This window comes from Falco naumanni, chromosome 12 (assembly GCF_017639655.2).
Source record: "Falco naumanni isolate bFalNau1 chromosome 12, bFalNau1.pat, whole genome shotgun sequence".
Classification (NCBI taxonomy): domain Eukaryota; kingdom Metazoa; phylum Chordata; class Aves; order Falconiformes; family Falconidae; genus Falco; species Falco naumanni.
This window is the reverse complement of record NC_054065.1, coordinates 20,558,048-20,580,146: the sequence shown is the minus strand read 5'-3', so window position 1 is coordinate 20,580,146 and position 22,099 is coordinate 20,558,048. Positions and strand designations below refer to the sequence as shown.

General features: G+C 41.4%; 1 protein-coding gene across 3 annotated transcripts in view; it reads left to right on the top strand.

The window, feature by feature from the left end:
* Positions 1-22,099, top strand: part of EML4 (EMAP like 4) — a 162,774-nt gene that overhangs the window by 34,709 nt on the left and 105,966 nt on the right. The window contains exon 1 of one of the 3 annotated variants that reach the window (XM_040611571.1): positions 4,075-4,114. The exons of the other annotated variants lie outside the window; for them this stretch is intronic. Within the exon in view, the coding sequence (XP_040467505.1) occupies positions 4,090-4,114 (25 nt within the window). The 5' untranslated portion in view covers positions 4,075-4,089. Of the gene's footprint in view, positions 1-4,074; positions 4,115-22,099 lie in introns of those variants that run through there. 3 annotated transcript variants of the gene reach the window in all.

Sequence of the window (22,099 nt, the reverse complement as noted above, 5' to 3'; positions counted from 1 at the left end):
AGATGGTCTGCTTTATGATGAGTCACCTTACAGAAATAGGAAGTAGTAGTTAAAGGAAGAAAAATGAGGTGGGACTGCGGTGGTAAGTAGTCTGGTTCTGTGAGGGTTTTGGGTTTTTTTTGTCGTCTTAGTAAGGATGAAATACTGTCAGGCTTTTGGGTGTTAAGTGTAAAGATGCTCCAGCCAGTGTATTGAAGCGCAGCAAACTGCTGTGACCCATTGGATACGCCAGAGAATTCTGGTAGCATTTAAAGATGATGGGGTTGCTCTGTTCCAAACGTGTGTTTTTTCTCTCACTGTGAGCAACGTGGTGAAATGGCAGAAATTGTATGACAGTAATCAGTTATTTAATTTGGGTAAGATTAGGCACGTTTATGAAAAAATAGAGTAACCTAAGGAAGCAGCATAAGTGAGCAACAAGGAGATAAGGACAGCACGTTGGACTAAGAGGATTTACAGAGGCTTAATTACTGTCTTAATTTGCGAAGGAAGGGGGCAGGACAAACACAAATTTACAGATAAAGGAGTGCCTTGATACAGATGATAAATCCAGAATTGGGCAACCAAATTTTAAGTACGTGGGATAAACCAGATTCCTTTATCTTAGTGCTCGTCTCCAAGGGATGGGGGCGGGTGGAAAAGATGGGTGGGTGGGGGAAGCGTATGAAACAATGGAAAGGTAGAGCATCTCCTGTGAACAATGAGCACTCAGCAAAACTAAATCCAAGGAAAAGGAAGTACTCCCACCCGCTCTTTTTTCCTTATCCTTTTTCTCACAGAATTGGTGTTTACGTTGAAAAACACATCTCCTTTGGAGGCTACTGAATGCAAGAGCTCTCCTGAGAATTGAGAATATTTAGGTATTCATATAAGTAGCAAGTAGGTGGTGTTGGAGTAAATAATCTGGTTTTAGAGAAGTGTAGAGTCATCATCACATTTTTCAGCATAAGCACATTTCAGAGGTGTGGTGCGGTTTTTTTCCCCTCCAGAAGAAAGCATCTCTGAATCTGTTATTAACGAATGGAGAAGCAATTGCTGTTCATTTTTAGAAACATGGCATAGGTTAGATTCACCAGGAGTCTCACCAGACTTAAAAATTATTTTCTGAAGTACAGCCCTGCTGTGTGGGCAGCTCGCGACCATGGTGTGCGTCAGGTCCTCCTAGGATGGGAGGTACGTTCATTTGCTTCGTTTTAAAAGCAAAACAAAACAAAAATCAGATGCTTTGATTTGTACTTTGCTTGACTTTTGCCTGGGGAAACCGTAAGAAACAATTTGTCTTACAAACATAGGAGCCACATCTTCTCTCCCACTTCTAGAAGTCGGTACGAGGTTGTAGCATCAATGGAGATGTTGTAGGCTTTTGGCTCTGTGAGTATAAACAGAATTAAACAAGGATTGCCCTGGCTGGAAACTGAACTGCCTTAGCAGTTCACATGCCTCCAACCACTAGTGACTGTTGGAGCCACGTTGCATCCATCTGTCCAATTCTGGCTACTTTGCAGCCACTGCTGTCACCAGGGAAAGGGGTTGTGGGGAGAAGCTGAGATCTGCCCTGTAGCACAGGAATTTCTCTCTCAGATATGGAAATAAAGATCTGAAGGCTGAGCAAAGGCTGGTGCGGTAGAGTCAGTCAAATGCAGCTCTTGACTTCTCTTGCTAAAGTGAGTTGATGTCAGGTTGTCCGAGTTGGATCTTCTTGTCAGTCCTTGAGATCTCTGGGGTCTGTTGTGCAGTTTCAAAATACGATGCAAAAATGATAAGCTGAATTTGTAGGACATGGGCATTTTGGCCAGTCACGCTGGAGAGCAGTTTAATGTAGTGCAGATGATGGCTGGTGGTTGTGCCCACCTTGTGGCACAGGGAGCTCCATAGTTTGTGATTATGAAATAAACTTTTCTTTTGATGGTCAGGTTAAATCCTATCCAGTTGTCATTAGTAAGCATCAAATGGAATGAAATACTTTTTCAGAGGAGCTTTAGACTTTATAATGCTCTTAACAAGTGTTCTTCTCTCATTCATTATGTGTTACAGAGCACGTCTGCAAGGCAGTTTACATGCCTACTGCACTTATACTGGATTTCTTACTTTTTTTTTTTAACCCAGGTATGTGCGTGTAAATCCTTGATGCATGAATTGCTTGTGCAGATGTGTTCAAGTAGAAACCCCACACTTCAAAGTCTGTATGTTAGACTTAAAGCGCTTTATTTGGCATGAGGATGCCTTCTGTCAAAGTGTTGCCTCAGTGCACGTTTGGGAGGCTTGCAAAAGGAAGGTGCTTAACGAACGTTTCTGCTTGGGGGAAGAAACCCCACCTTTTATTACTGTTTGCATTGAATTACTGGAGTTAATCATTGCTCTTTTGTGTATGAGTTTGAGAGAGAATGTGTTCACTGCAGGCAGTAAATCTAACAATTCAAGATGTTTTCTTCAGCTCTGTGTGTGCAGTGAGATATTCAAGTATGCTTTTCCTGTGTTAGGTGCTTTGAAAGCATTTTTAAAACCAGTTACTCTTGGTGAACAGTGTCTTAAGAAAAACGGTCTTGTAGTGTTTGGGTAGTGCGTATTCTGAAGCACGGTAAAACTGAAGTATAGTTGTGCCTCCTGAAATATAGTTAAAGCCACCAAAGCATCAGAGATGACAAGTCACACGTTCGTCATAGGCAAGAAAAATACAGCAATTGCATCGTTTTCTTCACTGTCAGTCAGTATTCAGTTGGCAATATTCTGTGTACTGTAACTGTAGGGTGAATACACAGGTGAATTAAAAGAAACTGCTGTTTTTAACAGTTGTGTAGGACAGCCCTTAATAATAATTTCCACACGCCTGGTGACCTTCAGTATGAGAACGTACTGTTGAATGTCTAGTCTGATATCTTGTATTTAACTTCAGGCACCATCAGCAAGATCAAGAAAGGTGTAAAACCTTCCTGCTGAACAAATGTGGGATGATCTTCCTCCTTATTCTTGATAGAAGTTGTTTCATGTCCTTAAGAAGAGTGCTTCGTATCTCTTCTAAAGCACTTGTTTGGTTTATTTTCATACTCTTGCCTATCATGTCTGTTTTTAAAACTGGCTTTTCGTTGTGGATTTTTTTAATGCCTACTCCTGTCAGTAGCCATCTGAATTTATTCATTGCCCTCCTGAAAAGAATAAGTGGCATTTGTAGGAATGGTTGCAACTTTTGACTTTGCATTTGTTAAATGTAAATGTTTTTATTACTATAAATACAACAATACTTGAAATTAAGTGTGCTGTTCTATCTTTAAGGAGAATATTGATATAGCTTATAGAGCCTGATGTTAACAAATATGAAAATGTTTCTTTTCCAAATATACATGTGTGTTAGATTTCCTAATATAAAGGAGAACAAAGTCTGTAGTTAATTTTTTTTTTTCTCCTCTTCTTAAAATTGCTTTGAGGGCAAAGTTTTCTTCTCCCAACATCATTAAAATGAGGCATTTAATTTTGTTTTACTTTGGCAAAGTAATATGAAACATTTTGGTTGTAAGGAATGTTAAAAACAAGGTGTAATAGAGAAGAACATGAGCCTCTGAAATATTGATTGCCGTTTTTATGGATCTTTTTGTTCATGTTTATTTGTGGTCAGTTGGAGGGAAGTAAGGACTTTGCATCCTGCTAAGTGTGGAAGGCTTTCAATATGTGTTACTTGGTGTTAGCTTTTTTTAAAACATTACTTATGACTGACACATCCTGGTGTAGTTTACTCTTCCCGCTAGTGACCTTGAAAGCATGTCTGTGCAATAATTGCTTATTGCTGGAACAAAAAATAATTCTGTCTAAGATTTGTTTGAATTCAGGAAGCCGTGTTTGCCAAAGCAAAATCTTGGTGACGCAACTATGTCAGGTTTCAGCAGCCACACCTCTGCTAAGCAGTTTCAAGTTTTCAGCTTTAACCTTTGTTCATAGCTATATTCCTTTTCCAGCAGAACATCTGAGGCGGTTTTCTTTCTTCCTTTTGCAACGAAGCTGTGGTAAAGAAATGGAGAGTTCCAGCAGAAGCAGCAGCGAGTACTGCTGAGGCTTGCAGTAATTCTGTGTTGAGGTAACTGCATGACAGACAGATAAATGGATTCTCTTCCCAATCACTGTGGTAAGGATAACGCTTGATATTTGGAAGCGTTGAATGGTTTAGATGGTGTGGGTTTTGTAGCATAGGATTTCATAATGAGCTATGCTTGATATCCGAAAAGCAACACGGAATGCCATTGCTGGGCTCCGGTCGCCTTCCGTTGCACGGGGATACTGGATCAAATTAAGTAGGTACATCTTCACTGCTGTAGTGTCATTTCCAGTGCGGCGTTGGGGTATTGCATTAACACGTGTCTTTGGTGTTTAATGCAAGAATACCTTTCTAATGAGCCATGCTGCTGAAAGTGCTCCCTCCAGGACTGGGTAAATGTAGTTTTCAGTGCTTTATGATGAGGATTTTCTTTTCTGTAATTATGGATTTGTAAGAATCCCTTCAAAATTAATAGTTTTTGGACAGCAAATACAGTTTTGAAGCATGCTTCACTATTTAATGCGCTGAGCTGCTGGGTTGATCGCTTTGCCTGCGCCGTGCCTCTGTTCCCACACTGTACGTGCTGCGGTGAGCATGGGGCTGGGTCTCTGATGAGTGTAACTTCTCACCGTTATCAAACGGAAAGTGAGCTTGTAATTACAAATTAGCTGTTCTAACTGCTTTGGGGGAAAAAATAGTTTTGAAATCCTAAAGGATCACTGTTTCAAGAGGAGATCCATCCATTTCTGCCTGGAGCCATCCATATTCGTGCACTTGCATACACATGTGGCTTTTCATTATCAAATGCTGAAGTTTTTTACTGAGACTTCTGAAATTTGCCCCTTGGATACAAAGTTTTATAAAGCCCCTAAGTGCTTTAAGCATCCTTTTTGAATGTTTGCCGAACACAGAGGGCAGGAATCGAGCCGTGGTCTTGCGAGAGCGTTCAGTGCGTAGTTCATACTCCTTCCCAGCCAGATGCGATGCCAGGGGTTGAACCCTTGTTTACAGGAGAAGTAAATAAAGCAGTCTTTTTATAAATGACTTGTGAAGAAGTAGCGTATGGAGCCTCTGTAGTTTTTGTCGTGTTCAGCTATGCCTCATCTTCATACTGCCCTGATTTACTGCCAAATTGTGGAACAGCTGCCAAAGACCCTTACCAAAAGGAGTTTGTAATCTTCTGTGGGGAGTTACCTTTAAATACAGCACCGTGTTGAGTACTGTGTGACATTCATCACCACAGTCCACTGTTATGAATTAAAATGGGAATGCAAAACTTGTCATTTATGAAAATAGACATTTTTTTTCTCTAACTTGCCAAGAATGCCATGGTTTTTTCTCTTACATTCCTGTTTTCTGACTTATTCCAGGACTCCTCAACACTACTCCTTTCTTGGGGGGGTGGGGGTGGTAAAGGATATAGGCATATTCTCTGTGTTGAGGGACTAAACTGTAGTTTCCACTAGGCATGGACTAGAAAAATGAACTTACAAACCCATTTTTTTTTTCTTGGGCTGCGCTGTCCAACTGAGTGGTCACTAGATTCAGATTTTTTTAAAAAAATTATTTTGTATTTAAGATTTTAATATGGTTACCGCAGTATTTAGTGTGGTTTTCCATTAGAAAAAAAAATAAATTTCCTCGTTGAATGCGTTCCCAGTCATTGATATATGCTGACGGGCCTGCTGCAAAGCAAACAGAGATCTACTGTGGTCAGAGGTTACATCTATCCAGGAAACAGTGAGTATCTGCAGAGAGAACAGCTTCAGCTTTACTCGATGTAAATCTGTACGTGATAGATACAAGATACCTGGAACCAGATCCAGATGCTCAAGAGTGGTGTCTCCCAAATGATAAATAAAAGAAAACTGCGTACCTCAGAGGAAGTTTGGGGAATACTTCCACCAAGAATCAGGATAATTGCTCAAGTATTTGATATTTGCTGAAAGTTTTCTTGGGGGGGCGGGGGGGAAGTTTTTCATTTTTTCCCTGTATATGATAGTCAGAAATGTCAGGCCTCAAATTAAAATGAAATAGAAAAAGCTTGCTGTGAAAGGGAGTGAAAAAGAGGAGGTATACAACAGCTGTTATAGATGAAAAAGCTCTCCTAGCCTCTAGGAGACTGGCTGTTGCCACAAAGTAAGTGGTGAATGCTAAGGTGATGTGAAAATGGGATGGTAAAAGACTTGGAAAAAGCATGAAATAATCTAATTCAAAAGTATTTTAATTGAGCGTTGGTTTTCTGGCTGCGTTTAGATATAAATGATACACACTCACTTGGTGCGTGACAGTCTCTGAGAAAGGCTAGGGTATGCTGTGGGGTTTTTTGCTTAGTTAGGAAATACGTAAAATCAAGAGGGTTGATAATGGAGGACTTAAATTTATTCTATGCAGAGATGATCCTTGTACTTGAAGACAGATTTATGTGATATTCACAGCCCATAAGTCATTCTTGCATTGCCTCCCTGCAAGACTATTGGCAGTAGAATATGTTACTCAAAATATGCCTGTTTTCAATTAGCTCAAGGAAAATTCTCTAGTCACGGAAAGAACATCCATCTCTATTACCTGCCCCGAGAATTAAACACCGAAATACATTTGGGTGAAGATTACCAAAGCTTACTCAGCATGAATAGTGATTAGTGCTGATTTCTAAATAGGGGAGGATAGGAGGATTTAACACAGCAGCCTTTGAAACGTTTCTTATCCTGAGATTCAAGAGTTGTGAGCGATTGTGAGAGAGCTCCAAAGTAACAAAGAAGTGCCGCGAAAAGCGTTCTCGGCTTGGAAAGCAGGAAAGGTTTCGGAGCACCATCCATGGCGGGGACGCCGTGTGCTGGAGCTGGTGGGTCACGGCTGCAGGGTGTCGGGGTGCACCCAGCTTAATGGCGAGGCAAGGTGCTGCCTCGTGCCCCCTCGCTCACTTTCCTCTGGGTGGGACAGCAATGCTGCTGTTTGCTGCTTTTCCTCTTCAGCAGCAGTTCTTTGTATGCTCTGCGTACAGCCTTCCCCCTTTTCATCTCTGGGGTGGGGGAATTGGAGAGCTTTTTAGTTTGGGCTTGTCTTCTCTGTACCACACTTGGACACCCTGGCTTCTTATTGCGTTATTGCCCATTTCATTGTGCTTTGGTTAAAAAATGGTTGTTTGCTCCGTGCAATTATAAGTTACAGCACAGATCGTTCTGTGCTCTCGGCATGTTTCTTGCATAGCTAGTTTTACCTCTCCTGTGTTGACTTTGCTCTCTTAATTGGAGAAAAGGCAAGGGACACTGCCAGCTTTTACAAAAACCTTCTTTTCTTCCAAGGGAAATTGAAATAGTTTTCGCCTGTGACTTTTTCTATTGAAAACCTGGTTTGTGTGAATTGGCATACCTGGAAATGAACAATGTCCCATTAACGAGGTTGATCCTGAATCCCTTTCTGAAGGCAGAATGGGTGATCTTGGTTTGTGTGAGGTTGCCAAAGTAAATGTCAGTTGAAGTCTTGTGGCTTGCACTTAGCTGGAACAATGTACCTGGCCTTTAAATAAAGCTTTTTTTCACTGCCTGACCCAGGATGCAGAGCTAATTTTATTCTGTTTTGCTGTTAGTGAACAGATTTCTGAGGGTACCAAATTAGTAAGCACAACTGTTTTCTATTTACTTCATTTACTTCAGCATGTACATTGTGATGTGTAAAATTTACAATGAAGATACAACATTTTTAGGAGTATCTTGTCAGTCTAGAGGGGAGTACAGCCTGCTTGAGAGCACATGTGCGTGTGTATAGATTTGGAGGGGTCTGTCTTGTGAATGTATGTCTGCTGCTTCTAGAAAGGGAAAATTCCCATGAAGTGATATTGCTGCATGTGTTTAGATAAAAATCATGGGGGTGTCTCTTTAGTCTGCTAAAATGCCAAATATCTATGCGTATAATTAGTGGCCTTTTTATTATGGTCAAAAGAAGTGGGTCATTTTGCAGTGTGCGTAGAACAGAAGTAATCACAGTGGCAGGTTACATTGAGGCTTGTTGCTCAGACATGCTTAAGACAGTACTAAAGAAATACTTTATATACATCTATATACTCTAGACTGATTATTGCCATTTTTTTTAATAGCGCATAAGTCTGTGTTTATGAGACTTGAAAAATACTTTAGAGATCTTCATGCAGTTCATGGCTGTTCAAGAAGCTCTGTGTGATGCTGTGTCATTAGGGGTGTCACTAAAAAACTGGGCTTTTATGAAAAACTTTGTAGGGAATTTGGAAGTGTCCGCGTTTTACCGTGGCCTGAAGTGCCTGACGGAAGGATCTGTGGTGGCAGATGCGTGTTGAGGAGGACCTTCGTCTGCTGGCGTTACGCTTCCCAAGATGCAAAATACCGTTTACTAAACCTAAAAACCTGTCTGTGGCTTAAATGTAATATTTGGAGGAATGGTATCTTTTTATCATATTTTTAGCTGGAAGGTGGGGATGGGAGAAAAGGAGGAAAGCCCTGATCGTGATGAGCTGACTTGTGTAGGTTCTGAGTCAAGGGGTAGCAAGTGCCATTCTGTGTCCTAATTTTTTATTATTTTTTATTTTTAAAACATCCATGGTCTCAGGCTTTTGAAGGCTCAGGCAGACTCATGCCCAGTTCTTAGGAATTCATGTACTAGAGGAGTAGCTCTGTACTGAAGGGCTTCTGGAAAATGTCGTTTGTCCTTCACTTGCATAATAAAAAAAATAATAAAAATGTACAGCTGGGAATAGATTATTTATTACTTAACTGTAGGTTCTGTGCTTTAATAGCAATCGCATGCTTCCCTTTTACAACTGCTTTTACCTTCTTGACTATTGCATCCCATGTAAACACCTTTCACTTGAGGAAAATCATGAACTTCCTATTCCTGCCACAAACTTGACAGAGCCTGTATTTATTCATATATATTTATCTATATATTATGTATACATATGTAAAAATGTGAACATCATAGATACCTATAAAATAGGTATATATTTGGTTTATATACATATTATATACTTATATGGTGTATATATAATTTTTTTTTTGGTTGGTTTTCTTCAATAACCATTAGTACGATGACGGGTTACGGGAGTTACACCATTTTGGTACAACTGGAAGGGCAGGGGCGCTGGGGTTGCCCCTGTAGCTGTGGGGTGGCAGCGCGGGGGGAGGAGGGGAGCGCTGCCATCACACACAGGCACGCTGTGCCATTCGGTGCGCCAGGCTGCTGCAGTGCCGGTGGTCAGCTCAGCTTCAATTTGCTGGCAGTGGTGTTGCCTAGAGTCGAGTCTTAACAGCTGAGAGAGGTCCTGCTGCTTTTGGGGTTGGTGGGTGCTGCGCCCTTGACTTCTGGGGCGGGGAGCAGGTGAACTCCCAGAATAAACTGAGATGTGTGTAAAGCTAGAATCACGTGCGTCTTGGATGTGTTAATATTTTGTTGTCATCAGGAATGTTTTCTGGAAGAACTTTTCTGAGGGGTCACTGGGTTATTACCGCAACCCTAAACTAAAACCGCCTGGGGCGGGTGCTATACTGAAATGTTGCACCGGGCCACGAGAGGTGGGCAAAGCGGGCGCCCTGCTTTGGGTCGTTTTTCAGGAATGGACGATGCTCTTTACAGAGCTCCATTTTTATGCTTTCCAGAGAGCAATTTTTTTAATTGAAACATCCTGTCTCTTGAGGTTGTTTGGATTGAGCTCGCATGAGCACAAGCAAGAGAATAGATGCTTTATGCGCGAGGAAGCGCTCTGTTCAGCATAGCCAAAGGCTGGTATGTGCAAAATATATAAAAGCAAGAAAACTGCTCTTTATTATGGAGGGATAATGTATTTGAAAAGGAGGAAGGGGAATAGAAGGAGGGAAAAAAAGGTATGATGGGTTTCTTCCAGCCCTGAGTGATAGAATCTCTGTTGCTTACATAATTTGTGAGAAGGAAATAGCCCTAATGGCTTTTCATGGATCATTGGTTTATGGGCTTGGCTCCAGAAAATCTTGCAGAGAATAATTTAGTTAAAACGGTGATGCTAATCAAGTGAAACTGAGCGGGTAGATGCTCAGCAAGTTCAATAACAGGATGTTGATTCTGTTGTTGATGCTGTCTCTCAAGTCCAGTAACCGTGGGCTCCCCAGCGTGACTCGGGTGGCACCCGAGAGCTGAGTCCAACCCCTTCTCCCCCACCCCGTGGCTGCGTTTGCCATGAGCCAAGGAGCTGTGCATCCGCCGGGATCCAGGCTGGAAGGCAGGTGATGCTCAGTGAGGCTTCTGCATTTGAGGCAGTGCTTTTTGAAAGTCGTGAACTCCGTGCCTGAGCCACCTTTGGCTCTGGCAGAGGCAGTGCTCTGTGGAGGAGTGAGTGTGCTAGCACCCAGTCCTGCCGGCTGCCCCAGAGCTAGGAGCAGCAGCAGGCAGTGCCCAGGCTCAGCAGAGGGGTCATGGGCTCCCAGCCCCATATGTTAATGGGTCTTTCCACCATCCTTGGTCGTCTTCCCCAAGCTTCCCTAGCAGCAACTTTTTGCTGCTTGACAGTGACTACAGCTCGGGAATGGATCGGGTCAAGAAGGCCCTGAACTGTGGGACACCTGAGGTTCCCAGAATGATAGAATTCTTGTTGCCTAAAAGTGTTAGTTCTTTCTGAACAGTATCGTAGTTTTTTGAACGAGTTCCTTCTTACTGGTCACTCCAGTATGCTTCCACAAGCAGGATTATTTTCACCAAGTTGCCAGTTGGAGCTAGAAATGGAGATACCGTTCCTTTTTACCCTGATGTCAAACTCCCTAGTGGGTCTCTAGTTCAGAAGTAGGTGGTGCCACCAGCTGGTATGAACTTGCACACAGGAGATACTGGGGCTCACAGCACTGAGCTGGCAGTAGGTCCTGGAGCTAATATTGCTGCTAATCACATACTCTGTGGAAAAGCTCTTGGCGATAGCTGGGTTTTTCATCCATGTTCTAAAAGCACGCAGTCTACAAGTTTAATGCGAGCAGTTTGATACCAGTACCAGTTTGAAACCTCCTCTGAACTGCACAGTGACCAGTTCTTCCAGTGGCGTGAAGGTATAGCAGCTGTGGGGGCGTTCCCGTAGGGAACGGGGATAAATGGTTTCTTACACGAGATGTATCTGCCGTTCCTACGGGTGCCAGGTGGGTATCAGTTGAAGGATGCTTCTATTATGCTGGCGGAAGAAATGGTGGGAGTGCTTGCTTAGAGTGAGTTTCAGATGGCACTGATATTTAACCATTAGTGGTAATAAGCCCCATATTTAGCCTCTTGCATTTAAACACAATAATTTATATCTATAAAAATTTTCAGGGTCTCCAGTGAATTTCCCTTCTTTTCCCACTGCTATGTGAAACCAACAGCTTTGTTCAGGAAGAGTTTTCTTGCTTTTTGGTCTGTGTGTGGTTGTTGTGTTTGCTTTTGACTGCATATAATCCCCCAAACAAAATTAACTTGATGTACTGTATTTTCAAAATCGATTTATAGCAGACAGAACGTGTTGATGTGCTGTCAAAAATATCCACACGTTCCTATGGAGGAGGGAAGGAAGGGAAAGGACAAGAGTTCCTATAAGCGCGACTAACTGTATTCTCATAAAGCAGAGAAAGGTGGTGAGAGAGAAATATTAAATACTCTGAACAGTTTTGAATAGGTTGTATACTGTCTTCATTTATGCTTTTCTTTAATAAAACCAGCAAAATAGATACACTGCTCTGTAAAGGAAGCTTTGTGAAACATTTCTAGTGCTTCTACTAAAAGCAAAGAAAAAAGAAGTAGTCATTCCCCTGCAGTTGGAAAGTCTTGATTTATTACTTTTTTTTAAGCTGTTTGTCCTACCCAACTGCTTTTCTGGTATCCTTGCTTACTTTATCAGGTTTTGAACAGTAGAAACATTGGGTGTGGGTTGATGACCTGCAAACGGCAACACTTGAACATAAACTGAAATAAATTAGGATGTTTACCCTAGGACTGTAGTTTCAGGTTCTTATATGCATGCAATACCTTTTCTTATACACCAGTCTTGCCAGGGCTTTTCAGTGAGGTTTAGACCTCATCATTTATGCATAGAAAATAATGAGAAAATAAAAAAATGCTGAAGTAGGCTTAATATAACTTTTCCTTTTCTTCCTTTCTGTTATCTCCCCCCCCCCCCCCCCCCCTTTTATTGACTGTAAAGTTGCCATTGAGCAGGGATAAAATCAGAATCAGTTACACAAATCAAGTACGTTTTCCTGCTTTCGTAGTTCATCATACTGCTTTGGACTTGACAGTAGCCTGCTGCTTTTTGACAACTACAGGCAGTTTTTCACAGCTTACCATTGCGTAATTTATTGAAAAATATTCAAGAAGGTAGCTTTTTTTTCAAAGCTCGCTACTCCAAAGTATTATAGGGTGTGGCAAGCTGAACTAAAAAATCCCCAACCAAACCAAATGGCAAAACAAAAGTGGCAAAAGGAGGGGGCAGAGGGATGGCTGGTTCATCAGAAGAATGCTGGCGTGCTTTCCAGTAGGTAAGACTAGAGGTATGGCACCTGCAAGATAATATGTAAATTTACTGAAAAACAGTCATTTCTGGGCATGCGTATGATTTCTATTGAAGTGTCATACAGATAACCTTTTTAGGCCTTATGCCTGCCTTACCAAGAGTATGAAAACAAGTAACATGCATGTATGCGTATCTTTACAATTTAATCTTTAAAAATTAATTTTAGATGCTAATGTATTTTATATATTGCAGGCAGTGCAGGTATTCTTGTTTGCTGGATGCCAGGCAGACTTGGGAAGACAAAAAAAGTTGCTGTGAGGCATTTCTAAGCAAATGAATCCAAAAGCGTAGGTTTTCTTTATAGTCCAGAACAGTTAAACAAACCAAAGGTATTGCCAGAGAAATGGGATTCAAATTAAGTTTACAATATCTAGAGTTTGTGACTATATGAACCCGCTTTGCGGTAGGATATGTTGGAGGGAATTCCAGTTTAATTTTGAAAACTTATTTCAGTTTGAAACTAAAACCTAAATAAATACATCCTTTTTCTTTTAGCACTGAGATTTTTAGCAGTGGGGAACTTCTTGTCAAAGTGCTTAGTGCATACCTTGTAATGGAAATTGTGGGAGAATGTGAATAGAACAGAAATAGACCCAGCGTTTATCTGACAGCTCAGCAGAAAGTAAATATTGAGATTTGTTTCTCTTCTTGTAATGGACTATTAAAGTGTAGCTGACTTGGGAATGGAGGGCTGGAGGGGACAATTTTCCCAAACAGTCATATAAAAAAGAAAAGTTTAAATCTAGGTGGGCCTGTTTCTCCCTCTCCCTATGTGTTCTAACAAATGTAAAGCATTAGTAAAAAGGCTTAAAGAGTGAATAAACTGTGTTGTGCCCTAGGGAGACAGTAAAAAGATCATACACGTTGTTTTTTTTTCCTGTTGTAGCAGGGAATGTATTAAATGTGAACGTCTAGCTGAGTGGGGGAACAGACCATACCTAAACTACAGAAGTCTGACTCAGGAAAGATTCACTCAAACACTAGTAAAGATGCAAATGAGGTGCCATGCAGACCCTGCTGAAGTTTATATTCACACTGAGGTGCAGCTTGCCCTTCAACTTCCCAGCTGAAGTAAGACCTCTTGCTTGGGGGCAGCGGGAGCCCTTCCACTCCTGAGCCAGGCAGCGGGCTGTTGGAATTTTTCTTTTTCTGTGTCTCAGATGATCAGCAGAAGCTATCAGTGCAGAATTTAAATTATTATAATATAGTGTGTGGCGTATTCATGAACCTCCTTTGAACTGTGTCTTAGGAAACTGGTCAGATTGAACACCTGAAGCCTTGAGCCAGGAGGGCTTGGGTTGCCTTTGTTCCTCAAATGTTTGAGGTTCTGTCTTGAAACAGTTTTTGCTCCTTACCTGCCCCATCCAGTACCTGCCACCCTTTGCACTGGGACCAGCCTTTGCTTTTCACCCCTACACAAGCCTGCCTTTTCCTGTGAGGTCTGCCCTGCTTTGCAAAGACACACCTACAGAGCTGTGTTGCTTTCAACACTTAATTACTAGGCTAGAGCATCCCGAGTGCTTTAGCTTCCCTTACAAGGTGGATTTTCTCTATCCTGTACATTCTGAGTAGCCTGCACCTGTTTCCCTTAAATTGGTTTTGGGGAAAGGTTTGTGATTTTGTTTTGCTTTAGACTAAGTAGCCGCAACTATATTACAGATAGGGGTTTACCAACACTTTATATAATTAATTGATCCTGGCTTTCTACTAAAAATACTTCTCTTCTTGTGCATGCTGCAAAGCATTGGTATCAAACACTTATTAAATGACTAATATGATCCTGTGATGTTTTGATGTTCTGACAGCTCCCTTCTCCCCTTTTATCTCCTGTTAATGGGTCCCAGATCATAGCAGAAGTCATTATTCAGAATTGTTTTTCACTTTATATGCTTAAATTCCATTGCATTTGTGTTGCTCCATCTAACACAAAACACTCTTTCATTTCTGAGATGCTTTCACAAACAGCGAATTCTCCAAACTTTGATTTCCCAGAAGTCATTAGTGGATACCTGCTTTTTCATATAGTCATTGCATAACTCGTTTAATAGCCCTGATGTCACAAAACATAAGGAAGCCACTTCCTTGTCATTGGTTATCTTACCTTTTTATTGTCTGTCTTTAAGCCATCTTTGTCCATCTTTTAAAGTGTTATAGGTCTGTACGTTCGATATTCCATGAGATGTCGTATCAGTTCTTGCTTTAACTCTGGATTAAGTTCATGGCATTATACTTTTTTTTAGGAATAAATTATCCAGGTAAAATCAAATTTGCTTTGTTTTTATTTCACTGTTCGATTACATTGCCTTGATTTCTTTTGCTCAGGTCTTGTATTATCAAGATCATACTTCTGCACTTGTAGCGCCAAGATTGCTTTTCCTCCTCTCCCAAACTACTTCCTGTCCCTCTCCCTCTTGTAATGATGTTTTGCGTATCTGCCATTGTTGTGTGTGCCAATTATTTCAGTGCTGGGAGGTGGAGATGATCCAGATCCCCTTATTTCTTTGTTGTAAATGGTCTGATTTTGTTCCACGCTACCTGTGGTAATAACCATTATCCTATCCTCGTTTTCACTGTATCATTTTGTTACCTTTATTGAAATAGAAGGCAAAAACTTTGCGTCAATTGATATTTGTTCCTGATTATCTTTTCCTAAACATCCTCTTAAAAATCAGTGTGTAGGTAGCTGCCTTTCTCTCCCTCTTTTGAAGCTGCAGTACACAGTAAAAGTGATGCCCCCAGTATTTCCTTGCATGGTTCAGCTCAAGCAAGCTCCTAGCTGGTTTTACTCTTCTGTTTGTACCCTGTAATCTCTGAAACATGCTTTTCTTTCTTAAGCTTTTTTTCTGCTTGTAGAAAAAAAGTTTTCTGGTTATTTTTAGCATTACAGGTCGGGTTTTTATTCATCCAGGTAGTCTGGAGTTCACCATATTTTGTTCTTTAACTAGGAAAACACACCTGAGTGGAAACGGGTTTCAGTTGGAGTGCAGATACCCTCTGAAATCTTGCCCCATTAACAGATTCCAGTCATTTTGTGAGCTTTGCCCTTCCCAAATTCCAGGTTGTTTGACATTTCCCTGGGAGGTGATGGGAAGTGGTCAGGATTGGCTTGTGATTGCTTGAGCGACTGGTCATCTCTCTTGTCCAAGCATGAACTGGCTCTGAGACAGCATCCCTATAGAACTGTGACTGACGATGACTGTTGACCAAAGTAATCCTTCAGCTATCATGTCTGTGTTGTTGCTAACATTCATGGTTTTTTTTGTTGTGTTTTTTTTTTTTTTAATTATTATTCTTTTGGGGTTTTTTAAATAAAATATGTTGGTTTCCCAAGAGTTCACACTTTTTGTCAGCATTTTATGAGGGATAATCTGTGGACCACCGTCTGTGTTCAGGTGTAAATCTCTGTAGGATCCCAGTTGCTCTCCAAAGTGATAATCGCCAAAAGTCTGTTACATTTCAGTTGTTCTTTATTTCTTAACCACTTCTTTGGTATACAGTGATTCCTCATTATATATATTTTTTTAATTTTATTTTTTAAAAATCCAGCTTGAATATCTTGCAGCCTTTGGTGCCTGTGCCGCAGTTGCGGTTGGTGTGTAGAGGGTCGGTGTTGCCAGCATGCTGCACAGCAGCCAGCTCTGCATTCTGAAGTCAGCCTGATCCTCCTTGGCAATAAAACATATAGCAAGTTGAGCTCTTAAACTCACTGATACGGTCAGTTGCTCTGTCTTTCTACACTAGTCAGTTTTGATGGATGGATGAATCCGTCAGTTTTGATGGATGGATGAATCCGCCGGTGATTTGTGTGTGTTGAGTATTCCTTTTCCTTTATTTTTCCTCCTCCCTCATTGACTATCCTACCCAGCAATTTTAGCCTCTGTGTAAGTACTGGCTAACCTCTCAAAGGTTATGTCTCTCTTAATCTACTTCCTGTATTTCACAATATGGCAACACATTTTCTTTTGAATCTCTTCATTGCCTGCTGTGGCAGGACACTCCAGTGCTAGTGTTGTTATCTTAATGTGGAAAGAGATCCATCATGCAAGAGAAATGTGTGGCTGAATTAATTTTTGTGTGTGTTTAAAAAAAACTTTTCTGCAGGAGACTGTTACTTTGGGACCAAAGACTGTGTGGGAGAGCTGAAATTGCTGGAAACAATTTATAGGGGAAATTCTGGCAGATTTTTAAGTGCTGTACAAGAAATGTGGCTGTCTAAAAACAAGAAGTCATAAAATTCTTTTTCCAGGCATGATCCATTTACCTTTAATTGAAATTTTAGGTTATGAAAATGTTTAGGAATGGAAAGACTCATCTACAATGTCTAATCATACCAGTAATTGACTCTTTTTTTTCTTTTTTTCTTTCTAATTCTTTGTGCACAGTAATGCACCTGCTTGAAGGTATGTGTACTATATATGCAGTTGTTGTTGGTTCCTCTCTAAAAGTGGCATGATAGATGTTAATTGTGCTGTGAAATAATGTAAGCTTTGAATGGTTAAAATGTACGTCTGGATCTGCTATATATCTTAGCGTACCATTTGAGTGTTGCCTTCATTAAAGATGCTGAGACCCTCTTCTGTGCTTGCTGGGTTTTTTGTGGCTTTGTTCTGTGTGTATATGTGCTTTCTCTTTTCCCTTTTCTCTCACTTTTTTCCCCTCTGTTGTTGTTGGGTGAGTGGGTGTTTTTGTTTAGCTTTACTTCTTACTCCAGAAAGGGAAGACATCATCAGGTCTGTTACTTGTGGGTCTGCAGGCCTGGGTGTGCAGAGGGTGTGGGATTTTTTTGTTTTTTTCTTTTATTCTTTGAGTAAGTGGTGAGGAGAGATGGGCAGAGGGAAAGCATTAGCGAGTCCTGATGCCTGGCGGGGTTTGATTACATTTGAAATAACTAGTTGTGATTTATGTTGTTTAGTTTTCGATGAGGAGGAAGAGGAAATGGGACACATCCTGCCTAACAACCTCTGTAATGCTCTATGGTTTATCTTTGCAGCAAGTGCAGTAATACTGTTCAGATTATTTTCTATGTGAAAAATGTTCAGCGTTGTCAATTATTGGGGCTTCTACCTAATATCGTCTGTGCTGGTGGACAATTCCAGGCTTGATTCTTCTCTGTAGACCTTCGCAGTCAAGTAGCCCCAGGCATATTGTTGCTGCTGCTCTCTTAACAAGTGAATGTGTTTTTAATTTGGTGCCATCAGATTCAGGGAAGGAGGCCGAGTGATTCAGAAGGGGCAGGCTGAGACAGGGTCTCTGTTACTCTGTCTAGGATTTACAGAGATGTTAGTGTCATCTCCCCTTGACCACTGACTCACAGCAGAGAAGGGGTCTCAAAACTCTTGAACCCAGAAATTACTCATTTATAAATACAGTTTTGTCTCCTCACTTAATACAGTACTTCCTTCCTCTCCTTGATGATCCCTGAACAGATACAGCACCTGTTAAAACTCAGTTGCATTTTCCAGCCGGCCCGCTGCCTCAGTGCTAAGCTTGTCCTCTGCCACCCTGAGCGAGCTGCTCTGAGGGGCCGGCTACGTACCTGCCTTCGCAGCCGGGCGTGCGTGCGTGCCCACAGACACGTATACGCAAATAAATCGGACTTGCCAGCTGTTTCAAACTACATTTGGGGTTAAGTTGCTTCAGAGCTGTGGGTGGTTCAAGGTGCTACCGAGCCAGCAGAGCTCGTTGCTCAGTGTGGGTGGTTGCCACGTGGGGGGGCTTGCCGTGGTGCCAGCTCCCCTCATCTGCTGCAGTGGAGCCCTTCCCGAGGAGCGCGCACGTACTGCCCTGGCAGCGATCGGGGCTCCTCCGTGCCCCTTCCAGTGAGGGGGCATGTGCCTGTGCCTGCAGCGGGGGGATAAGGTGCATCGGGGCCGTGATTCCGTAAGGAAGCCTGCTAAATCTTGAAGGCCACTTCAATTTGTCTGTGTCTGTGCAGGTGGGATCTTGTTTGCTCCTGTCACCGGGGAACCTGCTTAACCCCGTAAACAGATTATTTTTAAGATGAATTCATGTTGAGATCTAGGGACTATTATAACCAAGACCTGCTTTGTCAAGAAGGGAAGTCTTTATTTGGGGAAGTGCAAATCTTGCCAAGTGTTGAGATCTTTTATTTGCCCCTTGACAAACAAAGGGTTAGTTCCAGGTCTTTCAGCGCTCTGCTTTTGGGCTAGGAAGAAGGGAGAAAACCAAGAAATACGCGTTTGAAATCTTGCTGGCGTTTGCTAATCCAGGTGTAGGTTTCACTATTATGAAGGCCCTGTTGGGTAGTAGAATGAAGTGTAAATTTCAGATCTCTGTCAGACCTTTTGATGCTCAGAGGGAGCTGGAATTGTGTGTGTTGTGAGAATTGGCGGGCTAAGATGGTGTGTTTCTAAGCAGAAATACCGAGAGGACGCATTAGGTTGAGTAGTAAAATATATCCTTTCATAACACATTGAAGCACCTCTTTTAGCACAACGGGAGCCTCAGAACGGTCCCCGTCATCAGCGGTCCGTGCTTTAAATAGGCAAGAAAAGCAAAAACAGGATAAAAGGAAGTATTTAAAGGAAATAAAGGTATTTTGCTGGCCCTCTGTTCTCCCCTCGTTGCCAATGTCCCCTGTATATTGTTTCTCTCTTGGTGCATGGTGTCTATGTGCCCGTTTCACACCACCTCTGCTCCCAAAGCTGTGCAGTCACCACCTTTACGCATGTCGACAGAGAGGAGCAAACTGTTACAGTGGCATTATTTAAATGCAATTTCTGGAGGAATTTGTAAACATACCCTTTGGGTGAGTGCTGCTGGGAGCTTGTGGTGCGTCCTTCCATGGTGCTCCCAGGAGACCATCATGGCTCTGGCGACACTGGGGCTGGCATGTGACACACTGTCACAGAGCTGGAAGCGGCTTGTGTCAGCTAGAAAAGCATTGCAGCCAAGGGTTCACCTGAGGAAGGGCCCTGTTCAGTGCCAGGTTCGGGAGACAAAATGCTGGCTGGAGTAGGGAAATCCGTCCTGTCACTGGGAGAGTACAGGAGGGCTTGCGGGGTGATCCGTGTTTCTGTGGCTTGTGTTTTGCTTTTTACTCTGTGCATCTGCAGTGTCGCTGTGTACCTCTGAGTTGTTGGGCATGGCTAACAAGTTACCACTTTGCTGTATTTCCCAGTGGATTTGAAATTTGTCTGTTTCCTTAAGGCAGAAAAGTCACGAGTTTGTTTTTGTCAATATGCTTTACTGCTTTGTTTTCATGATCTACAAAGGAATTACAAAATTGTAACAGGCACAAGATTTTGGCACGTATCTAGAAGAACAAATAGAATAAAAAATTAAGGTCTTGTCTAGTTTCAACTGAAACTTTAGGAATTTTGCACTGATAATTCAGATATATGGACTTGCTGTTAATATGCAGCCCCTCCTAACTGTCCTGGGAGTAATCCAGCAATGTCAGCAATGCCTGGAGCAGGGTATGTGTTATTTTTTTTTAGGCACCTGAAGTGGTGTTAATCTGTGGGAAGGTTAGAAAGACTCATAATTCTTCCTTATCAGTTCTGTGTTTTGAAATTACTTTGCAAGTGTACCTGCCCATATATGTTACTTTGCAGAACGGCACACACTCCAGTCCTTTCTGATACAGCCACTTGCAGTTTCAATAGGCTAAATAGAAAAGAGTTTTAGAGGCTCTCTGCTTAATGCTCCAGTGCAATTAAATCCTGACTTTGTTTGTAGAAGATACAATCAGCACATGTTGGAACGCCCGATATGACCCATAAAAATAAGAGGCTTTGTTCATTTCTGTTGTGTATGTTCACGTGAGCCGAAGTGAAGTGAGTGTTACCAAGGGCTGCGTGTTCAGGGAGTGAACTCCAGCAATCCTGCTAGTAGAGGGGGCCATGTAGAGCTCCTGACGTGGGGTTTTTTACATCATCAGCCTCTGTTGCTGATGGATATGACTTCGTTGTGAATGTTTCAAAAGTTTTGGTTTTCTTTAAAGCTGCTCTTGAGAGCTGTTCAGTACAAGGAAGAGGATTTCTGTGTTTGTTAAATAAAGCTGGGAAGTTAGCAGCCCTCAAAGCTGCAAAAGGAAAAAGCATGAAAATCAGGCTTCACAGGGATACAGTTTTAAGGGAAAAAATATCCTGGATTAACAAACAGAGGATGACCAAAATAATCCTCCCTTCTCTCCCTCCTTTCCCCCACTCCACAGTAATTCAGTATTCTGAGGTTGGTCTTGTATTTAAGATCTGCTTCATAAATTATAAAAAAACCTTGGATATGGCAGATACCTGTCATATACCATACGGTTTAAACAAGCATCTAATTTAAACTGACACTGTTTCTAGCTGTTCTGTTCCAAGCTGCCTTCTCGCTGAACAGATCCTGTTATCTAGTGGCTCTGCCCAGCAGAAAACCTCACGTTTTGGGGGGGGCTTCACTCTGCTCCGGCTACCCTGTATGTTGAAAAATATTTTTGCAATTGTGGAATAAACTGCCCCCCTCCCAGGAGGTTGATATTCCTCCCCTCCCCTTCCTCTGGAAACATTGGATCATTTCAAAAGCAAATCCAGAGAAGCCGATGCATCGGTGTGTTATGTCAGCTGTGCTCAGTTTGGGTGAGCTTGAAACACTGATTCTCCTCTACCTCTGTCACGTTCTGTTAAGCCAGCAGAAGGCTTGGAGTAAGTTAATGCTTTGTGTAGGTGGTACACTCACTGCTTAGGCTAGATCATAAAGAAACTCAAAGCAATGGAACATTTGGGAAAAAAAACCCCAAAACCCACTGAAAAATGGAATGCCTTGCTCTAGGAGTTATTTCATATTATTCCCTAACATGAGGGATGGAGTCTACAACAGTATAGGGGCAACAACCTATAGGGGGAAAAGATGACTTTCTGTTATTAGCTATAAGGATATTTATATTTCAGACTTCAGTTGTACCATTGTACCTTTTCTATTTCAGATAGAGCTAAAATGTAAATGACATATCAGTAACACTTTCTTTCTAAGGAAAATGTCTCTAGTAGTAGCTATGAATGAATTAATGAATTAATTGATGTGGGCCAATTTTCAGGTTTACAGTCTACTAGGAAGCAAAACTTTCCTTAATGTATTACTGTATAACACAAAATAATTTTAGTACATAGGCCACTTACCTAGTATCTTAGTACACATTAGTGGAATTTATGTGGTGAAGAAGAAAGTCAATAAAACCTGTGCTGGTCATACTTCATGGGTTATTCTAAAGCAGTTTTTTTTCTATGGAATTCTATTAAGTCCCCATATTTTTATTTTGTCATCTTTATGAATTCATTAAACATTTTTCTTTTCTAGAAAAAGAAGTATGAGAAATAACAGTACTTGTATAATTTACAATTAAAATTTAAATCTAAAATTCAACAGATGGAGTAATATTAATAGCCATTCTTTTTTACAAAAGTAGCTCTGATAGTCATAGGGAACATGATGCTATAAAAGAAGGAATGACAGTATCATATAATATTTACTAATATAACCCAAGTTGTCTAAATGCTGTTTAGGTATGGTTTTATTAAATACTGTTTTTTAAAAGACTTTTG